The sequence below is a fragment of the Theobroma cacao genome, chromosome 5 (genome assembly GCF_000208745.1).
Source record: "Theobroma cacao cultivar B97-61/B2 chromosome 5, Criollo_cocoa_genome_V2, whole genome shotgun sequence".
In the NCBI taxonomy this organism is placed as follows: Eukaryota; Viridiplantae; Streptophyta; class Magnoliopsida; order Malvales; family Malvaceae; genus Theobroma; species Theobroma cacao.
This window is the reverse complement of record NC_030854.1, coordinates 33,505,962-33,525,810: the sequence shown is the minus strand read 5'-3', so window position 1 is coordinate 33,525,810 and position 19,849 is coordinate 33,505,962. Positions and strand designations below refer to the sequence as shown.

General features: G+C 33.9%; 2 protein-coding genes and 2 long non-coding RNA genes across 6 annotated transcripts; 1 reads left to right on the top strand and 3 right to left on the bottom strand.

Annotated features, from left to right (window-relative positions):
• On the top strand, window positions 8–2,184 carry LOC18599696. Of its 3 annotated transcripts, XR_001928188.1 has the most exons (4): window positions 8–398; window positions 479–563; window positions 1,729–1,818; window positions 1,896–2,184. It is a non-coding gene; the product is annotated as an uncharacterized LOC18599696 (long non-coding RNA). The 3 variants fall into 3 exon arrangements; XR_001928187.1 differs by lacking the exons at window positions 1,729–1,818; window positions 1,896–2,184 and adding an exon at window positions 915–1,309; XR_001928186.1 differs by lacking the exons at window positions 1,729–1,818; window positions 1,896–2,184 and having other exon boundaries at window positions 479–1,309.
• LOC18599695 (mechanosensitive ion channel protein 10) lies at window positions 3,354–8,267 on the bottom strand. Its single transcript, XM_007029765.2, has 5 exons — window positions 6,780–8,267; window positions 4,987–5,110; window positions 4,302–4,595; window positions 4,007–4,209; window positions 3,354–3,732 (listed from the first exon to the last, which is right to left on the bottom strand). Exons 1-5 carry the CDS (start codon window positions 8,018–8,020, stop codon window positions 3,468–3,470), a joined length of 2,127 nt encoding a protein of 708 aa, XP_007029827.2. The 5' UTR covers window positions 8,021–8,267; the 3' UTR covers window positions 3,354–3,467.
• LOC18599694 lies at window positions 8,929–14,092 on the bottom strand. Its single transcript, XM_007029764.2, has 5 exons — window positions 13,846–14,092; window positions 13,668–13,717; window positions 13,139–13,244; window positions 12,985–13,043; window positions 8,929–9,365 (listed from the first exon to the last, which is right to left on the bottom strand). The coding sequence occupies exons 1-5, from the start codon at window positions 13,954–13,956 to the stop codon at window positions 9,314–9,316; spliced, it is 378 nt and encodes a 125-aa protein (XP_007029826.2). The 5' UTR covers window positions 13,957–14,092; the 3' UTR covers window positions 8,929–9,313.
• LOC18599692 lies at window positions 17,816–18,470 on the bottom strand. Its single transcript, XR_001928065.1, has 2 exons — window positions 18,346–18,470; window positions 17,816–18,186 (listed from the first exon to the last, which is right to left on the bottom strand). It is a non-coding gene; the product is annotated as an uncharacterized LOC18599692 (long non-coding RNA).

Here is a 19,849-nt window from a genome sequence, read left to right as displayed (position 1 = left end):
GTGGGTAAAAAGAATTTCTGCTTACATTGTTGATATTATGCAATTTGATTAAGAGGATCATGGACTGAAATAATGATACAACGTGTCAAATTCTATCAAGGGGGAGACGTGTTTGATGTTTCTTGTATATTGAAATAAAAAAATGTATATATAGTGTTGACCTCTTTAGTCCAGTCAGTCCTTTTTATTAAATTTTAAGGCATAATGCTGTTTCTGAGACTCCTTCAAGATGTCATATCAACTATTATAATTTAGGAAGAGAATGCTAGTATTAGTTAGGCAAAACAAGTTGCCCAAAGGGTTTTAGATACAGGAAAAACAGGACTCCTTCAATATATATCCCCTCTTGCATTGCTGTCATCCATTCTGCAATGCCCCTGACTGTGCCCTTGTCATAGGTAGAATTTCCCATTGTTGTTTTGCATTAAAATCACAAGATTTTTTTTGTTTGATTAATAGCTTGATATTGAAAATGCAGGATTCAAATGGTCTGTTTTTCATACTATTCGTTGAATTAGATTTCAGTGTCTCTTGCCTGAGGGGGCAGTGTGTTTGCACGTAAGGTATTTGATACAATGTTTCGTTTAGGTTTCTGTTTTCTGTTTTGGGGCTTTTAGTAGTGTTGCCTCTGTCTATATAAAAAATGTGCCATTCTTAGGTATAGAGGATCTATCAGACTTCTATGACCATTACTAGCTGAACATAAGGGTTTGTAATAGGAACATATATGAACTTAAAGGGATGCTTATTATATATTTACATTGTTTATTTAATCTAATTAACTAAATCATTAATTTGCTTTGATGTTGTGTTCAGCAGGCGGTTAGCAGTTAGTTTCCTGATTCATTATGTTATTGCTGGTCATTCTATTGATATCTGCTTATTTGATGCTAACTCTTATATGTATTATTAAGGATGTGGATTAAGGATGTGGCCAGGGGAAAGAGTGAATCTGCGTCTCATTGGCTAAAATTTTTCTCAAAGTTACAGCTGTCCTCCAACGTTTGTCAGAATATGAGGCAGTCAATATTAAACTACAAGTCTTTATAGTCGTTGATACATCAGAAACTGTTGAGCATAATGTGTTTTCATGGGAAATCTTATGGGTCAATCTTCTAATATTGATCATGTTTTTACTGGTCAAATTAGGAATATTTTGGATAGTCAATATGACTTTTGTGTCTGATTTACTTTATACTTTATTTTTTGAACTTGAGTAAACTTTGATTCAGTTTCATTAATATTTTGTGTAAGATATCTTTCATTTGTAGAAGATTTTCAAATAAAAGGTAACAGAGTAAACTGAGCCTGCTCTCTCTGTCATTAGTACTCTGGTGGCTAGTTTTTACACCATTAATGAGGTAACTCTAGGCTCTAGCTGCATCTGTTACTTTAACTTGTAGATTGCTATACTACATTTCTAGGCAAGATTCAGCAATTGTTAGCATTCTCCGGATGGCAAAGGAACCACCATATCATAGTTAAATTAGCATTATCAGCCAGTCATAATCTGAATCAGAGTGATAGCCTAAAACCAATGACTTAAAGTAGTTGTTATTCTTGCACCACCGAAGAATATTGCAGGAATGGAAAGCACTATCTGATCGTGCCTGTTAAACTAGTAGGTTTTTTGTTTTGTTCCAATACGTGAGCCTTTTGGACTGAGTTTTGAGTTCTGCACTAGGTAGGTAATATCCACATTTGAAGTGGATGTCTTTATATCTTCAGCTTATGCGGATTAAATGTACAAGGGACTGAACACTACCTTGGATTTCAGAGTGGAGGGGATCATCTTATAGAATCTCTTTACTTGATAAGGTATGTTTTGATTCTAGCGAGAACTTTATGATAGTTTCCAAACTATAATTAGAAATTTGATGTGGTAAATTTCACAGGTAGTGGCTGTTTTATACAACATACCCCTAGGTTGCTGCTTGTCCGAATTTCGGTAGCCTAAATGATTTTTGAACTTTCTGTACTGCATAACTGCATGTTAGTAATTGTGAGCTTCTGGCAAACCTTTATACTTGTGATGCTTCTAACATGAACATGGTGGGAGCAAGAAACAAATCATGTATCTAGTTAGCATTTTGCTGTTTGATGAAAAATGGAAAACTATTTATGTCTCAAGTAAGTTCTCTCCTTAATGCTTCTGACTATGAGCATAATGAAAGCTTAAAATCAGCATGGTAATCTATGCTGCTGGGGCAGTTTCTTGCTATTCTATGAGCAATAGCAAACTCATTGAATTGAAACAAAACAGAGGTTAAAAAGTTATAAAGGAATTAAAGATAAATTAATCACAGTATTTTGTGTCCTTCGAAAAAGTTTTACACCTGTTAAGCTAGTATATATTTATAGGTAGATGTAATAATTAAATGCAAAGTAGTGCACATGAACTGTAGATGACGAAGACAGTTCTTCACCATCAAATAGTTACACAACCATAAGAAACTTAGAATATGTGTAGAAGGCATGCATGTAACTAAGGTGCTGCAATTAGTGTGGATGCATCCATGTCATGCTAAGATGAGTTGGAGTGGACATGGTTACCAATCATGGTTGAGGGAAACAAAGAGAGAAAAAGGCTTTAGGCCAAGGCATCTAAGGCGCCCAATTTAGGCTCTGGTCCACGAGGAGATTGGGTTCAATTTCCTTAGAAAGTGTTAAAATGATCACCATTTTAATCTATCGTTAAATTAGCACATTTTTCATTTATAAGAAAAGCTCTCTTCCATGTGGTTTAGTGATCAAGGGGAGAATATGACTTACTAGAGTCTTAGGGAGGTTCAAGAGGGCACAAAACTCATCTTATTGATTTAAACCACAATTTCTTCACCAGTAAAATTTCAATGAGACAGAATGAAACTATAGTTACAAACCCCTATGGCCCCTGTGGCAAACCCTCAAAAAATAGCTCATTGTTTATATGCATTCCCTTGTATTCCATCATTTTTTACCTAGAGAAAAAAGAGTTCCTGTACTTTCCCTGTTTTAGCTCTATGTTCTTTGGCATATATTTGCTCAATGCCTCATCCTTTTCTTGGCAAGATTGTTAGATGTTAGTGGCACTTCTTACTACTCTTAATTGCAATACATAGGGTACAAAAAGTCCAATATTACTACCTATGCCTGTAGATATGTCAGAGAGAAGCTTACTCTTCTTAGTTTGTCCTCTGAAAATAATGATCCTTGCCACCTAGGTGCAAATCAAAGGAATTGAAGGACCAGGATTTCAGTAGAGATTTTATATTCTAGCTTTAATTTTGAAAGACATCCATCTCTCCAGTTAAATTTTATCCCAAATAACCCTTTTTAAAGGACAAAAAGAAAAACAAAACAAAGGAAAAAAGGATGCAAGGACAGTGGGCACAACCTTTATACGAACAAACCTCCTTAAGGCATTACATGTAAAGGGAAAATTGTTTCTTTTGCAGTCTTAGCAAAATGGATATGTATCAGGAATATTATAACACCATTCTCCCATTGGGGATGTTAACCTGTGTGAGATGAACCTCTTGAGGCAGGAGATGATACTTAATATTAAGAGTCTCAAAAATCTTCTTCAATTCAAAGACAAGCTCTGATCTACGAGCGCTCTTTTCACCATAGTTTTGATGGTTCATGGTGTGCTGAACACAAAGAACCAGCTTCATCTTGTCCATATTCTCAATCGCCTTGAATATCACGGTGTGTTTTGGACTCCAATACTTTGGCTTGCTCTCAATATACCTGCATTCAAGTAAGTTAAAGTTTAGTTGTTTTACTTCATTAATCTTTGTCCAAATAAGAATTATAGAGCTGAGTAGCTTCAGTTCCTTAGTACTTGGGCTAGACATTTCACAATGAATCTTGGCATAGCTACTTGGGTTCATATGCTGGTGAGATTAGCCCTATGTTCTGAGTAATTAAAGATTTTGAAGTTCTTTAACTATATCTAAAAATAAAAAGTTAAAACTCTATGAATATATAAACATAGCTACAAACTTTGAATGTTGATACTTACAATTGTATAGCTTTCTTGAGAGCATTGATATCTTCAGCAGGAGTTGAGAAATCAATGGTGAAATCAACACTGTCTCCCATGTCAGGACTTCTTCTGAAGTTGCTGATAGGCTTTGTAATAAGAACAGAATTAGGGTAGTATATCTTCTCCATGTCATATCTTAAGAAGACAGTTGTTAAAATGTTCATCTCTTCCACAATCATCTGCACCAAACCCCCAAAACATCATATTTGCAAAGAAAAATATTGAAAGTTTAATATCTATCCTTGCCCGGTTTGTCAAGAAAACTCCTTACCTGAACATCATCAATGACACAACGATCACCAACATCAAAAGGGTGCATAACGAACACAAATATAATGGATTCGAAGATGGTTTTGCAGGTATTTTGGAACATGAATCCAACAAGTAGCAACTGAGATGTAACAACAAAGACAACCTTAATTGTGGCAACCCCCATTACGAGAAGGGAAACCACAATTATAATGACACTAACAATTGCACTGGCTAATCTGTGTAGCTGTTGCACTGCAGTTTTGGTATCGTTCAAGGAATGAGCCAAGGCTTTACGCTCCACATATGCATGTACCTGGTAAAGTGCAACTCATCACACTCTAATTAATCACAATATGAAACAAACTAATACAATTATGATTAATTGCATATATCTCATATCATAATTATGTTGTTAGCCAGGTCCAATGTTTTAATTTCCTATATAACAATGATTAAATGAAAACTTAAAACGGAAAACCAATTGATAAAATTGAAATCGAAATCTATAAATTAATGGGAAAACTAAGTTATTTTTGGCAAAACCATTAGGGTTTTAGGACCACCAGGTTTCAAATCTATATAAGAGGAGGGCAAAGCAAGCAAAAGTCAATGCATTATGCATTCAATATTGTTACTAGTTAGGTTCAAAAGTTAATACTATGACATTGACATAAAGCTAGAAATCGAAGGTTGATTATTCTTACCACCCAATTTCTGAAGGAAGATTTTGAGATCTTCCCAGTCTCGAGGGCTCCTTCAAAGAGAGGAACTATGGTATGCACTTCCTCACTAATCAAGAACCTCAGTAGGTCTTCCTCGTCTATATACCTACCATCGCAAAGAAGACACCAAAGAAATCAAATGGAGAAGTTACAAAAGAGGGAAAAAAGATGATTCCAAAAAAGAAAAAGAGAACAATTGCTCAACCTAAATTTCATTTACTCTTACCATTGGAGTTAAATCCAAACGACATCATCAATTATGTTATACTTTGATATTATACTAACATTTATTCATTATAAAGATATAATATGTTTGTCGGATTGATATTTGTGTAAGCTTTTAGCTTGAACCGAAGTGAGCCCAAGCATCAGCATTCATGTGGTTCTGTTGTGGCAACCTGCCATAAAAGCTAGGTCTTTAAGATAGTGATAGCAGCAATAAGTCTGGGCAGTGGATGGGTCGAATATCCCTTCAACACCTTAGAAGAAAGTTTATTCCAGGACCACTTTTTTGGGTTCCACGCAAATGTACAGGGACCCTGATCAAAAATTAATATACTTTTCACGTTGTTTGTAACATTAAAGATAATCAAACTAATTCCTAAAGAGAGACAGGAATACACCCACAAATCGATTATTGGCACTAATTATGAATTCTTGACCTTATGTTCTAATTCTGTAGACTATCACAATATTGGGAGGAACTGTCTTAGATCTTCTACATCTTTTCAAGATCCACTCTAATGTAATATGGACCAATTGGTGATCAGTGTGTCCACTATACCTATTTGCGCACTTTCTCCGCACCACATTTGATTGCTTTAAGCCATTCATTTTATTTATTTATTTATTTATTTATTCTATAAGAACAACTCATGACTTGCATATAATTGAGCTACCTAGGCATACTTGGAATTGTCTCTGAATTAACTTGTAGGCTAGAATGTCAAAAAACAAATGGAACATTTTAGAGTAAATACAAATTTAATAACTGTTGAGTATATATGTAAAATATAAGATAATGATAATCTTTATCTTTAACCCAAAATCATCGGAAAAGAGCTACAAGAACATGGTAGGGACAGTAAGCTCGGAGAGAATTGATAGCTCTATATATATCATCTATATATTGAAAATGGACAAATCCAACTTGGCAAGTAATACTACTTAAAATAAAAAGAAAGTCATGTTTGACATGAAGAATGCAAATGGGAAAGTAATATTTCCATGTTTAGTATGATTGTATATATGCCTGGATCCTATCATAAAAAATTGTTTACATCGACCAAGAGGAGTGGGTTGGATCATGTTTATGATCATCATTTGAATGCAACAAACAACGATGGCGACAGACAGACATGAACAAATTCGAGTTGTTAATAATGACTGGAATATTTTAATTGCACGTCACCAAATAATTACAGTTGGGAACATATATTTCATGTTGCATGAATGCTTATGAGCAACCAGTTAGCAGCCTGTCAAAAATGCAGCTCGGAAACTTTGGATCGTAACCATGATATGAGTCGACAGATTGATAAGTTACTTGGATTCGATCCATCTATTAAATTTGATCATGAAGATGTAAAGTGAAATCGTGAGGATAATTTGGTGGCTGACGGCAAACTTAACTTACTAGTTACTAGATTCTAATTAATATGATCTTCAGTTATAATTTATTTATGATTCCTATGAGGAATTCGGTACTAATTAATCCAAAAAAATAATTAAACTAAAAAAAATTTTCAAAAGAGGGGGACTGAAGAGGGACTTACTTGGCCCCAGGCTTGGCTACATTCTTGAAAATCTTCTGAGCACATGTCCGAGCCTCCCACTCACTGTTAATCTCCGACTCCCCAGCCCCGAAATCATCGACCGTCCTCGAAATCGTCGACAACCCTGAGGACTTGACGTAGTTCACCAGCCTCTTCACGCTCCATGCACTAGCCCTACTTTCCAAACTGAGCTTCCTCAGCTTCTCCATGTCAATCCTTCTCGACCCCTTCTTCGACAACGTTCTGACCGTGCCTCCGCCGCCTTCCCTCAGCCTCGCGGGCATAGTTTTAGCGTGCCTCAGCCCTCGTTTTTGAGGCAATTCCCTCTCAGCTTCGTCTAAAGGAGGCCCTGATAGTGCATCGAGGATGTAATGGTGGAAAACGCACTCTTGCATGCGATCAAAGAAGGTTGCTACGTGAAAAGATGAGGCTAGAACCTTGACCAGGACGATCTTTAGTAACCATATCGTGGCTCCGATAAGAACAGCTATAAGACCAAGGAATGCCTTTTTTACCACAATGTTCTGCTTGTGAATATCAGGGAACATGATCATCCAACATATAAGAACTAAGCCTAACCAAGCACAATTTTGAAAGCTTTTCCGTAATCCATAAACGAAATATAAAACCTTTTCCCGAAGCATGAAATTTCGTTCTATGAGGAAAACCAGGAACCCCACAACCCAAGCTGAGACCAAACGTCCACAAAACAAAACCATGATCATCAGACACCATTTCCATAGCTCTAAACCCCAGGTAAGTTGGTGTTTGAGAGATTGAAGAGTTAGAGAACAGATTAAGCAAGTCATGATAGTGACAAACAAAAAGAACTCAATTAAGGCTCTCTTGTTGATCTTTCTTTTCCTTCTTCTTCCTCTAAACTTGGCTTGTTTAGCATCTCCATTACCATCTTCATCATCTTCTCCTTCGTTTTCGAACCACTCGTCATCGGAGTCCGTGGACGAGGTGTCATCATGAGGGTATGAAGGTTTGTTTTCTTCGGATTCATGGATGGTTTTGGGAGTTAGAGGATAGGTGTTTTCAGCAAAACGAGCTTTTGGTTTGGAGAAGTTGAGACGGCGAAGAGTTTTGGCTTTTGCAGGGGACTGTGAGACTGGATCAGTAAGGTTATTATCTACTACTTGAGGTGGCGATTCTTTGTGTTTTAAGTTTGGTTCATTCATGAAGAGGACTAGTTGATCTGAATTGGGTTTCTGTTTGTCTTGGCTTTGAGCCTCCATGAAAGCTCTGACAAATGTAACCAACTAGAGAAAAAAAACGATGACGGAGAAGAGAAAAGATTTCTATGGACTGCTTCAATGTTTTCTCACAAAGCAAACAATGAGAGAGAGAGAGTTGAAGGGACTGAGGGAGTGAATGAATGAAGGAGAAAGAGATTTGGTGCAAGAAATGTTTAAAGGTAGAAACGTAATGATTGAGGGCATTAACTAGAAGCAAACAGAGGGTGAGAAGACGGAAGTCTTTTGAATTTTAGGATGCTTCTTTTACTTCCAATTGAAATGATGTTACAGAAACAATTTTATTGAAGGCAATTAACACGTGCGTTATCTTTGTACCATAATCTGTCATAATGCCAAAGCAAATTACTTCAGTAATTGGATTGATTACCCACTAAGTGGGGGTAATATTTTGTTATTTCTTTTGTAAGCAGTGGAGGTAATTGTCACGATTAGGTCTTGTTCTATAATTGATTACTTTAAATATTTATTTGGTCAACTAAATCTACGGAAATTGATGACATTTTACGCAAAGCCAAAATAAAATAAGGCAGTGAGTGTCTATGTCCTATGTCCTAGCAAGAACAAGCTTTAGCAAAGTTGTTGCCCTAAGGACAAAGACAAGACACAAAGCATGGCTTCGAAATAAACCTTAAACCAAATCTTCTATAATGGACTTAAACCAAAATTAATCTACTTAGCTGGCTTGGCCCACAGGCACTGCAAATGGATCAGGTTGTCATGAACAGCTAATCCTAATGGCAGAAAAAGAAATGATTATAAAAATAAAAAGCATCAGAGCATCTAGTTACATACATATAGGCTCAAATCCCCCTTTGCCAAATCAAGAAATAGAACCACTAAGAAAGCTTTCCTCATAAATCTCTTCCAGAGATGAAAATCAAGCAGTGTGAATCTAAACTCATGGGTGGATTTAAATTTACAGGTGTTCAGCAGTTAGATCCAAAAGCAATCCATCATGCCTTAAAATACTCTGGAAGATGGTCCAGGGCCCTACTAAAATGTTTGAATAAAACAACTCAATGCTTGATCAAGATTCAAAATAAAGATAGCATTCAGAAAAACCAACCCGGCCACAGCCGCAATCATTGCAATGGGTCCAAAAAAGGTTGAAGAAACGAGGACGTGCTTGCACTCAGAGAGAATAAAAAAGTGGACAGAGAAGATAGAGTGAATGAAAAATTGTTGCTATTACTGTCAGCCATTATGTAAAGACATAATTGTTCTACAGAATCGATGGCCCAACTCACACTCAAATCCGCCAGCTTACATAGCTTAATAGTCAAAGGTACCCTTAACACCCTCAAGGCTCTCTCCTAATGATAACCTGCAAAAAATATTGAATAAAGATGATTCAAGTGAACAAGTTGTAGGCACCCTTCCAGAATGTTATGATAAAATTATATTTAAAAAAGAAAGAAAGAAAGAAAAACACCAACATGACTAAACATCAAAGAAGGCCATTTAGCTGAAGAGAATGATCTCCAGCTCAGAATAATCACTGAACATGGTATATAATGATTGAAAGATGCACAATTAACATGTCTAGGCTTAACCAAGGTTCTTTTGCATTTCTCCTCAATCACTACATGACTAGAACAAGCTTCTAGAGTAAAAAGTTCGACCACAATTATGTTGGTTGAGAGTCCAACATGGGCATTTTTATAAAGTGAACAGAAAAGAGAAAATGTACTTAAAAGTGGTTTGATATCCCAACAGAACTAGTGTCCAAAACCGAGCAAGAAAAACACCAGGAAAATTGCTCAAAGTATTATTGCCACTTTTCTCACTCTGCAGGTGAAGAGCCTAACTGTGTAAATTTTATTGGCCTTTCCATAAATGCAAGAGGAAAACATGATTTTCTGACACCCATACTTTACACATCATTAAAAAGAGTCATCAATAATGCATAAAACAATGTCAACCAGATAAAAAAAAGTAACATCTCACCATTACTTCCAAACGAAGAAGCAGCAAAAAGTATGCCTAGCGACCAAGATTTCACACGCGCTCAAGGGTAGTCAATCCTTGTCAGTAACTTATTTGTTTACTATATTAAGTTAGGCATGAATCACACAACTAGTTTATAAAGCAGAAATAAACGGAAGAAACAAGTCAATCAATGTCCAGCAAAAGCATGAAGATGATAACTCTATCTTAACTTTGCTCCCAACAAATTTTTTGTTGATTGCCCCAGTGTCTAGATCCAACTGTCCCATCTACATGGGTCGAAAATGTATTTCCACCTTCGTTTAATTGCATTGGATGATATCAGCCAGATAAGCCAGACCAACATCTCAAATAAGAAACCTAAGCCCCCCCAAAAGGGTGCTGCTTCAAAACTCAAAAGTTATATAATTAGACCCAATATATGGTATTAAGCACAAGGAAGAAATAATCCTGTCAATAAACCAGTTCTCTTTTATTCCAGATACTAAAATTTATGTCAAGGAAAAAAAATTAAGGAGAAGAGAAACATAATATCACAGTATGTTTTCTTACTATCACAAAGCTGCAACTATCTATTGGTTTAGGCACATGCTACAGATAATTCCATAATGAGATGGGTGGTTTCCTTCTCTAAACTAAAGAACTATAAGTTCCGTAAGTTTCAATAAGAACATAGTGTGAGAGCTTGGCAACCAAAAATGGGAATTCTCTGATTGAAGAATTAAGCCTTTTTAATCATCCATCATTTATAAGCGATGAGGAAAGCAAGTTGCTTTTCCTAGCCCTCACATATAAAGGCTTCTTCTCTAGGAACCATGTCTAATATACTTTGAGAAATTTTATCAATCAGTCAAAAAAGAAAAAAGAGAAAAGAAATTATATCAAGGGGTGTTACTAGGATTTATTCACTAACTTGTCTCCGAGCCCCAAAAGTCATCCTCAAGCATCCAAAATTAATATGCTCCTCCTGAAAGTTCGTATCATCCTATATGTAACATTTTTACACTCCTTTCTCACTAAATAAGAATTACTGAAGCTCGTCAAATAGCCACCAACACCAAAACCATCTCAAGAAAAATGCAGGCAAGACTCGAGACATAGGCACTTTGGCCACAATTGAGAGGGAGCCACTCCATAAAAAGATCTTCCATTGTAAGCCAAACTAATGAACAGAAAAGACACTAACAATTTGTAGAAGGTCTACCCACACTCCCTTTAAAAAAATTGAAAAATGATCAACTGTCACTACAAGTACCCTAGTGATCTAGTGTGGTCACTGGCACAGAAGTAGGATGTATGATGTCAGAAACTGTCAAAATTAATATAAAAAAGCAAGGTGTGGATGAGACAGCATGGACCTGCATGCTTTCTTTTCCCTCATTGCTGTGAGGCTCGAATGAGGAAAGCCAGGATCTTGAGAAAGCGAGGGGGAAAAAGACTCAGAAATGGTATAACTAATTTATTGCTATACTTTCATCTCTCACATGTAAATTGGTGGTGCACTTCCTCGCTTAAGGTTTTTTGTGGGAGTAGAAAAGGAATACTTGATGAGCTTAAAATGAGGCCAGTTATATAGCAACCAAAAATGAGTTGATGATATGCTGCCAAGTTATAAGGGCAAATCAGTATATGTATGTCCAATGCTTAACATCATTTGGTCCAAAGATCCAGAAGTCACTTACCAAAGAAACTGTGCTAAGTTACAACTACAGCCTAAACTAAAGGACAGGGTTATGAGATATATCTGCACTAGACCCTAGCGTTTGTGTATGTGTGTACATATTCTTTAAAGGCTAGATACTGCTGCAATCACACAAATACTTCTATTAGCACAACCAAACAACATCTATGAACCTTGTCAGGTAGGAGGGGGGGAGGACAACAGCACCCATGAACATCAAGGCACCCCAAATGCCCCAGATTGGAAAGAAAGGCTGAATAGAAGATGATGAGGATTTGAATTAAGCAACAATTTGTCTGCATCAACCTTGAATATGATAAACAGCAGGCATAAAGGATAGCATACAAAGAGGCTCAGCTCCAAACAACCCATGACAAAATCCATGTTGCAGCAATTAGTAAGTTCTGAAGAAAATGCATCTTCCAAGTGAAGGACTTTTGAGTATGTTTCCCATTCATAAAGGCTAAGCAATCTTGAGTTTCAAGACTTAGCTGCATTTAGTTGAAACAGGTGGTCACTGAACGGCCCTATAATAAAAGCCACCCTTAACCAGATTCTTAACCTCCTTTCTTAAAAACTTATGTCATGAAGATCATGTGATGATGATTACAACAGCTAAGGTTTCCAACGGGATATTGTCTTATGACTCGCAATAGAAATTTCAAAATGACCTTTTTACCTGATAAGTTTATTTGTGTTTGAGTCTACATGGCCTCAACAAGGGCCACCCTTTACATTAAGTACAATAGATATATCTCCAGCTAATTTATCTACTCTCCATGGTGGCCTGGTCTGCCATACCTTGACCATGCAGATCCCTCAACCAAGCCATTTGCTTCTATATGCACTCCATTGTTTTCTATATTCTCATTAGATTTCTAATCAACCCTAATTTTTCTTCACAAGCATAGAAATCCACAAAAATACTAGTATTCACACCTTTGTGTAATATATTCCACATGGCGTACTTATGTTAGGATTCAAACAGTCATATTCTGTTCATTCTCTTTTGCTAGAACAGCGTGCTTAATCCCCAATAATCAATCTTGTTCAAACAATTTTATCAGAATACTTGTTCAATTCCAAGAGATTAAGAGAGGTATAGAGCAACAATTATTATAGACCTAGCCCATAATACTACCACTCAGAGGAGAAAAAAAATCCAAATGAGGGGTAAGATGAGAATATAGGAAAATCTGAGATGAATCATGCTCCAAACTCCCACTTGTTATAAGATATGTTTAATAACAGCATGATTATTGTACAATATCAAGCAGAAAAGACATAATGAATACATAAAAGATGTCAAACTTACTTGTACATACAGTACTTGAACTCTTGGCTCCTTATAAAATCTTTCTCTCCTTCTTCAAGCTACAATATGAAAAATCCAAAAGGAAGAAACCGTTAAAACCTTACAATAGGAACAGATGTAACAGAGTACCACAGCAAAGAAGGATTTAACATACCGGATCACTTTCATATATAAGCTCATAACAAGCCGGAGAAAGGCACTTCAAAGCACAATTCTCCTTTGCTATTGATGAAGACTTACATTGCTCACCCCACAATCCACTGATTCCATCATCAAACAGAAAAAAATATAATAACCGGACCAAGAGATATTAAAAAAAAAAGTTTCTACTCGAAAATTATTTTATCTTATTAATTAGAATCAAAACCCCAATTTTGTTATACATTCATCTTCTTTACTAAATTTTTTTTTTAAAAAACCATTGCGAGTCCCTCTCAAGGAAAATTGTAGGAAGCAAATAAAAAGTTGAATTGAGAGAAAGATTTCAAAAACTGAAATAAAATCGATTGAAATAGTAAATATAGATAACTGTAGCTAGGATATAATCAAATATTAAGCAAAAACATGAGAAACCCACATTTATTTCAATCCAAATAACCAGAAATTCAAGCTAATAGAAGAAAAACAGCGAATATAAAAGAAAAGCAAAGAGAGTCAAAAAGGAGAAAACAGAAAATACCCACCTCTCAATATCAGCATAACATTCACTCTTCTTTTTCTTAGTCTCAGAATCCTGAAAATTATCATTTAAAAAGAAATACCCAAGTAAGGAAACAAAACACAACAAAAGAAAAAGCTAATATTAACAGAAAAAAGAAACTGGAAAAGTAAGAAACAAAAGAAAGAGAAATTGGAATGTACTGTGATTGGATTGCGAGATTTGGCCAGGACTGAAGGAAGGAAACTTGATGAAGATAATAAAATTAATAATAAAAGAATGTGAAGTACAGGAAGATTAGACTTGTTCGGCATTGATCTTCTTCTTCTTTTTTCTTTTTCTTTGTACTTGTCGAGTTTAATTAAGGTTTTTACAAGCAGAGGAACCAGGAAGGTGACTCTTTAGTGAATAACTTAAGTTAGCAGGAAGTGTTTGTCGGAGTAGAATGTTGAATAATTTAAATACCGTTAGCAGCAGTTGAATCTAACCAACATGAAGGTGGGTGGGCCTAATGGCACAACCTAGCCGAACTGTGCCGCGACACACAGTGCCATGCAAGTTGGGTCCATTCGGCCCCAAAGCACCGTATTGCCCTAAGCCCATTGCTAGGGCACTTTATTCTTTTATTCGTGAACATATTTGTGATCGACTTGTATCCTATATTTAATTAAGTAGTTATAGCTCTTTATTTTACACCTTTTATTCTTTTTAATATTTTCAATAAATAATTGAATTGTTATATAAATATTTTCCTTTCATCCATTTTTTTCTCTCTTCAATTTTGTATGGCTAGATCATTTAAATAAGAATCTGAGCATAGTATTACCCTTCAAATCACCTGATTTTAAAGGAAATAACGAAACTTAAAAGATTTTAATTAGTAACTTATTGCATATAAGCATATAAATGAAAGTAATATTAGTTTGCAATACGGTCAAAATATCCACCAAGTTTATGTATTTATGTATTTTGTTCAATTTAATCCATATACTCAAAATCAAAATAATTTAATTTTTTCATTTTGAAAATTACTTCAATTTAGCCACTTCTCCTAATAATATTCAATTTTACCATTAAAGGGGATGATGTGACACTAGCTGACACATTTTAATGATATAGCACCAATATGATAACATGACATGCCACGTGACTAGGGGTGTGCATTTTTCGGTTCGGTCGGTTTTCGGTTCGATTTTGTTAAAATCGATTAAAAAATTGAAACATTCTAACTGATCGAATTGCATAGTGAATAAAATTGGTATCGATCGATTTTAAGAGAGGCAAGGTGGTGCACCCGTGGAGTGATACTAGCAGTGGTGTTAGGCATCGTGGTGTTAGCTCCATTCTTGTTGGGTGACCAAGGTGAAGCTATAACGGAAGCCATTATTGAGCTGTTGAGTCCGATCGGTCTTCTTCTCTTGCCCATCATTGTCCTCCTCACCATCCGGTTCCTTTCCTTGGATCGTGGCTCCTTCATCTCCAGCATTTTCCCCACCAGCGAACCTGACTCTATCCACCGAGTCAGCGGTTCCCCTTTTGGGGTCGCCCTGTTTCTGGTTGCCCCTCAAACTCCAGGCAGTAGCTTGCCTCATACCACATTTCCATCCTAGGCGATGATGATGACTCCGATATTTGACTCAGCTTTGATCTGAGGGTATAAGGCTGCTTTTTTTTTAAAAAAAAAACAAAAACATATCACTGGTCGGTTATTCGGTCGGTTCGGGGGGGAAGGAGTCTCCCCCGAGGGCCGAGTCGATCAGCCGACGAGGTCGATCGGATCGACCGACGGTTGCTATTGCAACTGTCAGTTGTAACCGTCGGTTACAATAACTGACGATTGCGGTCGGTTGCAACTGACCGCCGCTCATCCCTACACGTGACATCGATGTAATGATGTGACAATGTCATGTGGCATTAAATATGATGATGTGACACTGACATGGTGACGTGTTGATGTCACATGACAAATTAAAAAATTTATAAAAAAAAATTGTGTCACATCATAAAGATTAAATTGAATTTTTTTTAAAAAATACAAATCTTTAGATAGATGATAGATATAGTTATTAATATGTCAAATATTTAAGTGTAAAAGATTTATAATATTAAAAGATATATATAAATATTTTCTTACTTGATTATTTAATTCTAGAATATGTACATTAATTTTTCTTTACAAAATTTAAGTTTGAGTTCTCATTCTATAAAAAAAATTTCAAAAAAAATTTATACCTAAAGTTAAATTTAGATGAATAACTTACATTATATTTAAATAAAATAATATAAAAAACTAAATAATTTTTTTTTCTTCTATTTATAATAGTATACAAATTTAAAATTTATTTGACTTTGTTTTTAATATGAGCTGAACTCAAGTTAGCAAAGTAGGCTAATTTAGTTTTTTTCTTTTAAAAAATGAAGAAGAGAGATATATGGTTAACGATTATAAAAATAATTCTTTATTTTGACTTACTTAATTTGGATGTGACAAATCTTTTATTACACCCATCAAATTTGAGCTATTCTACCTCTTTAATTTTTTATTTTGCTTAATATTTCAAGTTATATTTTTTATGTTGAAATTTTTTGGATTAAAAACTGCATTTATGGTTGATAGAGTTAAATATAATTGTAAATATTTATATCATTTTATTTTGCATTTACAAAATTTTTGTAGATCCAAATTAATAATTTAAATTTAAATTTAGTAGAATTTGATTGTGGTATTTGTACTTAAATAACATTGTTTTATAAGAAACTTTGAGTAAATTTAAATAAAAAGTAAATAGGGTAAAAGTTGAATAATTTCAAAAGAATGAATATTTGTAAATTGTGAAAATTGTAACTAAATCAATCTATTTTGTTAATTTGAGTTCAGTTCAAGTTCAAAACTAGATCAAATAAATTTTAAATTTTTATTTTATTATAAATAGAAGAAAAAAAAATTTATTTAGTCTTTTTATATTATTTTATTCCAACATAATGCAAGCTATACATCTAAATTTGGCTTTAAGTATGAAATTCTTTTTGAAATTTTTTTTTATAGAAAAGAGAATTCAAACTTAGTTTTTATAAAGATGATAAATTAATGTACATATTTTATAATCAAATAATCAAGTAAGAAAATATTTATATATATTTTTTAACACCATAAATCTTTTACACTTAAATATTTGACTTATTAATAAGTATATCTATAATCTACTTAAATATTTATTTTTTTTAAATATTTTTTTCAATTTAGTTCCTCAACATTTCAATTTTATTTAATTTAGTCCCTGTACTATATTTTTTTTTTCAATTTAATCTATATGACGTGGCACAAATTTTTTTTTAAAATTTTTTTATTTGCCATGTGGCACTGGCACATTAGCATTGCCACGTCATCACGTCGATGCCACGTGGCATTTTTGATCATCACGTGATGATCAAAATGTGCCACGTTAGTGTTGACGTCATCCCTTGATAAAATTAGATGCCGTTAGAGAGAATAGACCTAACAATTTTGGACACGACACGAGAAGACACGGGTTAAACAGGTTTTGAGTTTATCCTTAACCTGTTTCGTATCTAATCGTGTCTGACACGACAAACAGTTTAAAACACGTTTACTTAATCGTGTTATCGTGTTTAAACGTGTATACATGTTTAAACATGTATACATGACATATTTATTAACCTATTAAACATTAATAGTTAAAGACTATTTTAACCTTATATAAATAATTTTTAATAATTATTTGATGTGTATTTTAACCTTATATATGATAATGAATTTTATGTATGTTATTTTTATTAAATTTTATTATATTTGATGTTATTATTATTATTTTTTTGTTACAATTATTTTTATAATTATAGATTTTAAATTTAAATAATAAAATTATATGTAATTACAAATATTTTTATTTAATCGTGTTAAACGTATTATTAACCGTGTCGTGTCGTGTTACACGTGTATTAAATGTATACGTGTATGTGTTTTAAATTTAAGACACGAATATTAAATGTGTCGTATTCGTGTTTAGCTTTAACGTGTTTCATGTCTAAACGTGTCTACCACGTTTAAGACACGAAAACACGAATTACCAGGTCTAAGAGAGAAGGACAAAATTGAAACAATTTTTAAAATAAAGAGATCAAATTATTTCGATTTTGAATATAAAGATTAAATTGAATAATATGCATGAGTACAAGGATTTGATAAATATTTTGACACATGAGAGAGATCTCGAATTTGTTGGACTTCAACAATAATACCATACATAATTACTTATTTGCATCGATCCCTACATGCAATGATGCAAACGACATCTGCGAAATTTATTCAAGTTATTATAAATGATTTTGACATTATTCATTTGTATCTGAACAAATTTAGCAAGGGTGAAAGCAAAGACAAGTAGCACCACCTTGACACATTCCATTTCCTTTTGGTGGGAATTTTCTCTGGCACGAGCTGTTGCATGTAGCATTCTTACAATTTGGAAGACCAAACGGTACAGCACATACTTTCCCTTGATCTTGTGCCATCACCTCAATTCCTGTGCATGCAATAATATACTACATTAAATAGATTTATTCAACAGCGTTTAAACAATATGTATACATTCTGCTACAAAATTATTATAATATTTTCATAGCTAGAATAATATCTACTCGAATAAAATATCATGAAAGGATCATATGCAAGAGATATTTACCAACAGTGAAGAGGAGAGCTAAAATGAAGATAGCGGAAACATGTTGATTCATCATGGCTATTATTCTTCCTTTTCCTTCTTCTTCTTCTTCTAGTATTTGTTGTGTATTTGAAACCCATAATCTCTTGCCTTTATATATAGCAGAATTTGGAGTTACTTGGTAAGAGAGAAGCAATCTTATGCCTTAGATTTAGACCTTGTCAAAGAAGGAATAGCAATTAACCTCTCAATCTCAATTGATTGTGTTTACCAAACTTAACTGAAGCCAACACATTTTTGTTACTCATCCTTTTCCAATTAATTGCTTCTAGAATTCGAATTAGTTTTTTCGAACAAACTCATTGATTAAAGTTCATTTTAATTGCAACTAAAAATGGTCAAAAGAAAACTGAAACTAAAAAAAAATCAAAATTGATAAAATCATTGTTAAAAAAAATGAAAACAGATTGTAGATTGGTTAAAGTAAGGCATGCACATTGGTGGCACAATGAAAAAAAAAAAAAAAACTAGAACAACGGATGTTAAGAAATAGAAAAGAAGAAAAAATTTTAATGCTGATTAGTAAGTATTTAAATGACCCAATATAATACAAAAATCCTAGCATAAATTATTTTTGGGCATTTGATTTCAAATTTCAATAACCAAAAAGAATCTTGATCAAACTCATGATTTTATTCTCGGAATAGAAAATAAATGTTATATTATCATTCATACAAAGCATATTTATGAAGATAACAAACTTGGAAATTGGGAAGACTACTTGGCCTTAGCAATTAATTGGCTAGATATGTTGCCATTGTAACAAGTGGTAAATTTAAGAGACAATGAATGCTTTGCTCCTACCTACCCCAAATTTGTGCTATAAATGCCAAAGTTTATGGGATGAAAATAAATCACGAGTTTGACTCAATTTTAGAATCGCAGGAAAAAAATTAAGTCATGAAAAATTTACAAATTTCAACTATCTTTATTTTTGTTTTTTTCATCGCTGTTGGTAAATATTATATCTTTACATTTATTTATTCGTCTATCTTAATTTGAAATCTTTGACTTTAAATTAATTTAAAAATAATTAAATTTAGTTCAAATTTAATTATCCATTAATTTGGTTTAGTGAATACAGGAAATATGGTAATGGCGCAAGATCAAGGAACAGTATGTGCCAACGTGATTCTTACTTGTCTTTGCTTCCACCCTTGCCAACTTTGTTTTTCAGTTTCTTTTGCTTTTGGCTATGGCCTATGGGTTCACTCGGGCGAAGGGTGGTACATTTACAGAGCTATGGCCTCTTTAAAAATTTTGAAATATTTTATTTATTATATATTTTTAATTCCCCTTAAAATAATTTTTTTATTTAATAATTAATATAAATAATAAATAATAAAATAATTTTACAAGCCCTAATCAATTTTACCTTAATTTAAGTTTATTCACACATCTTTCTCCCTCTCTTTCTTTTTCTCTTTCTCTTCTGTTTTTGTTCTTTTATTTTACTTTACTCTTT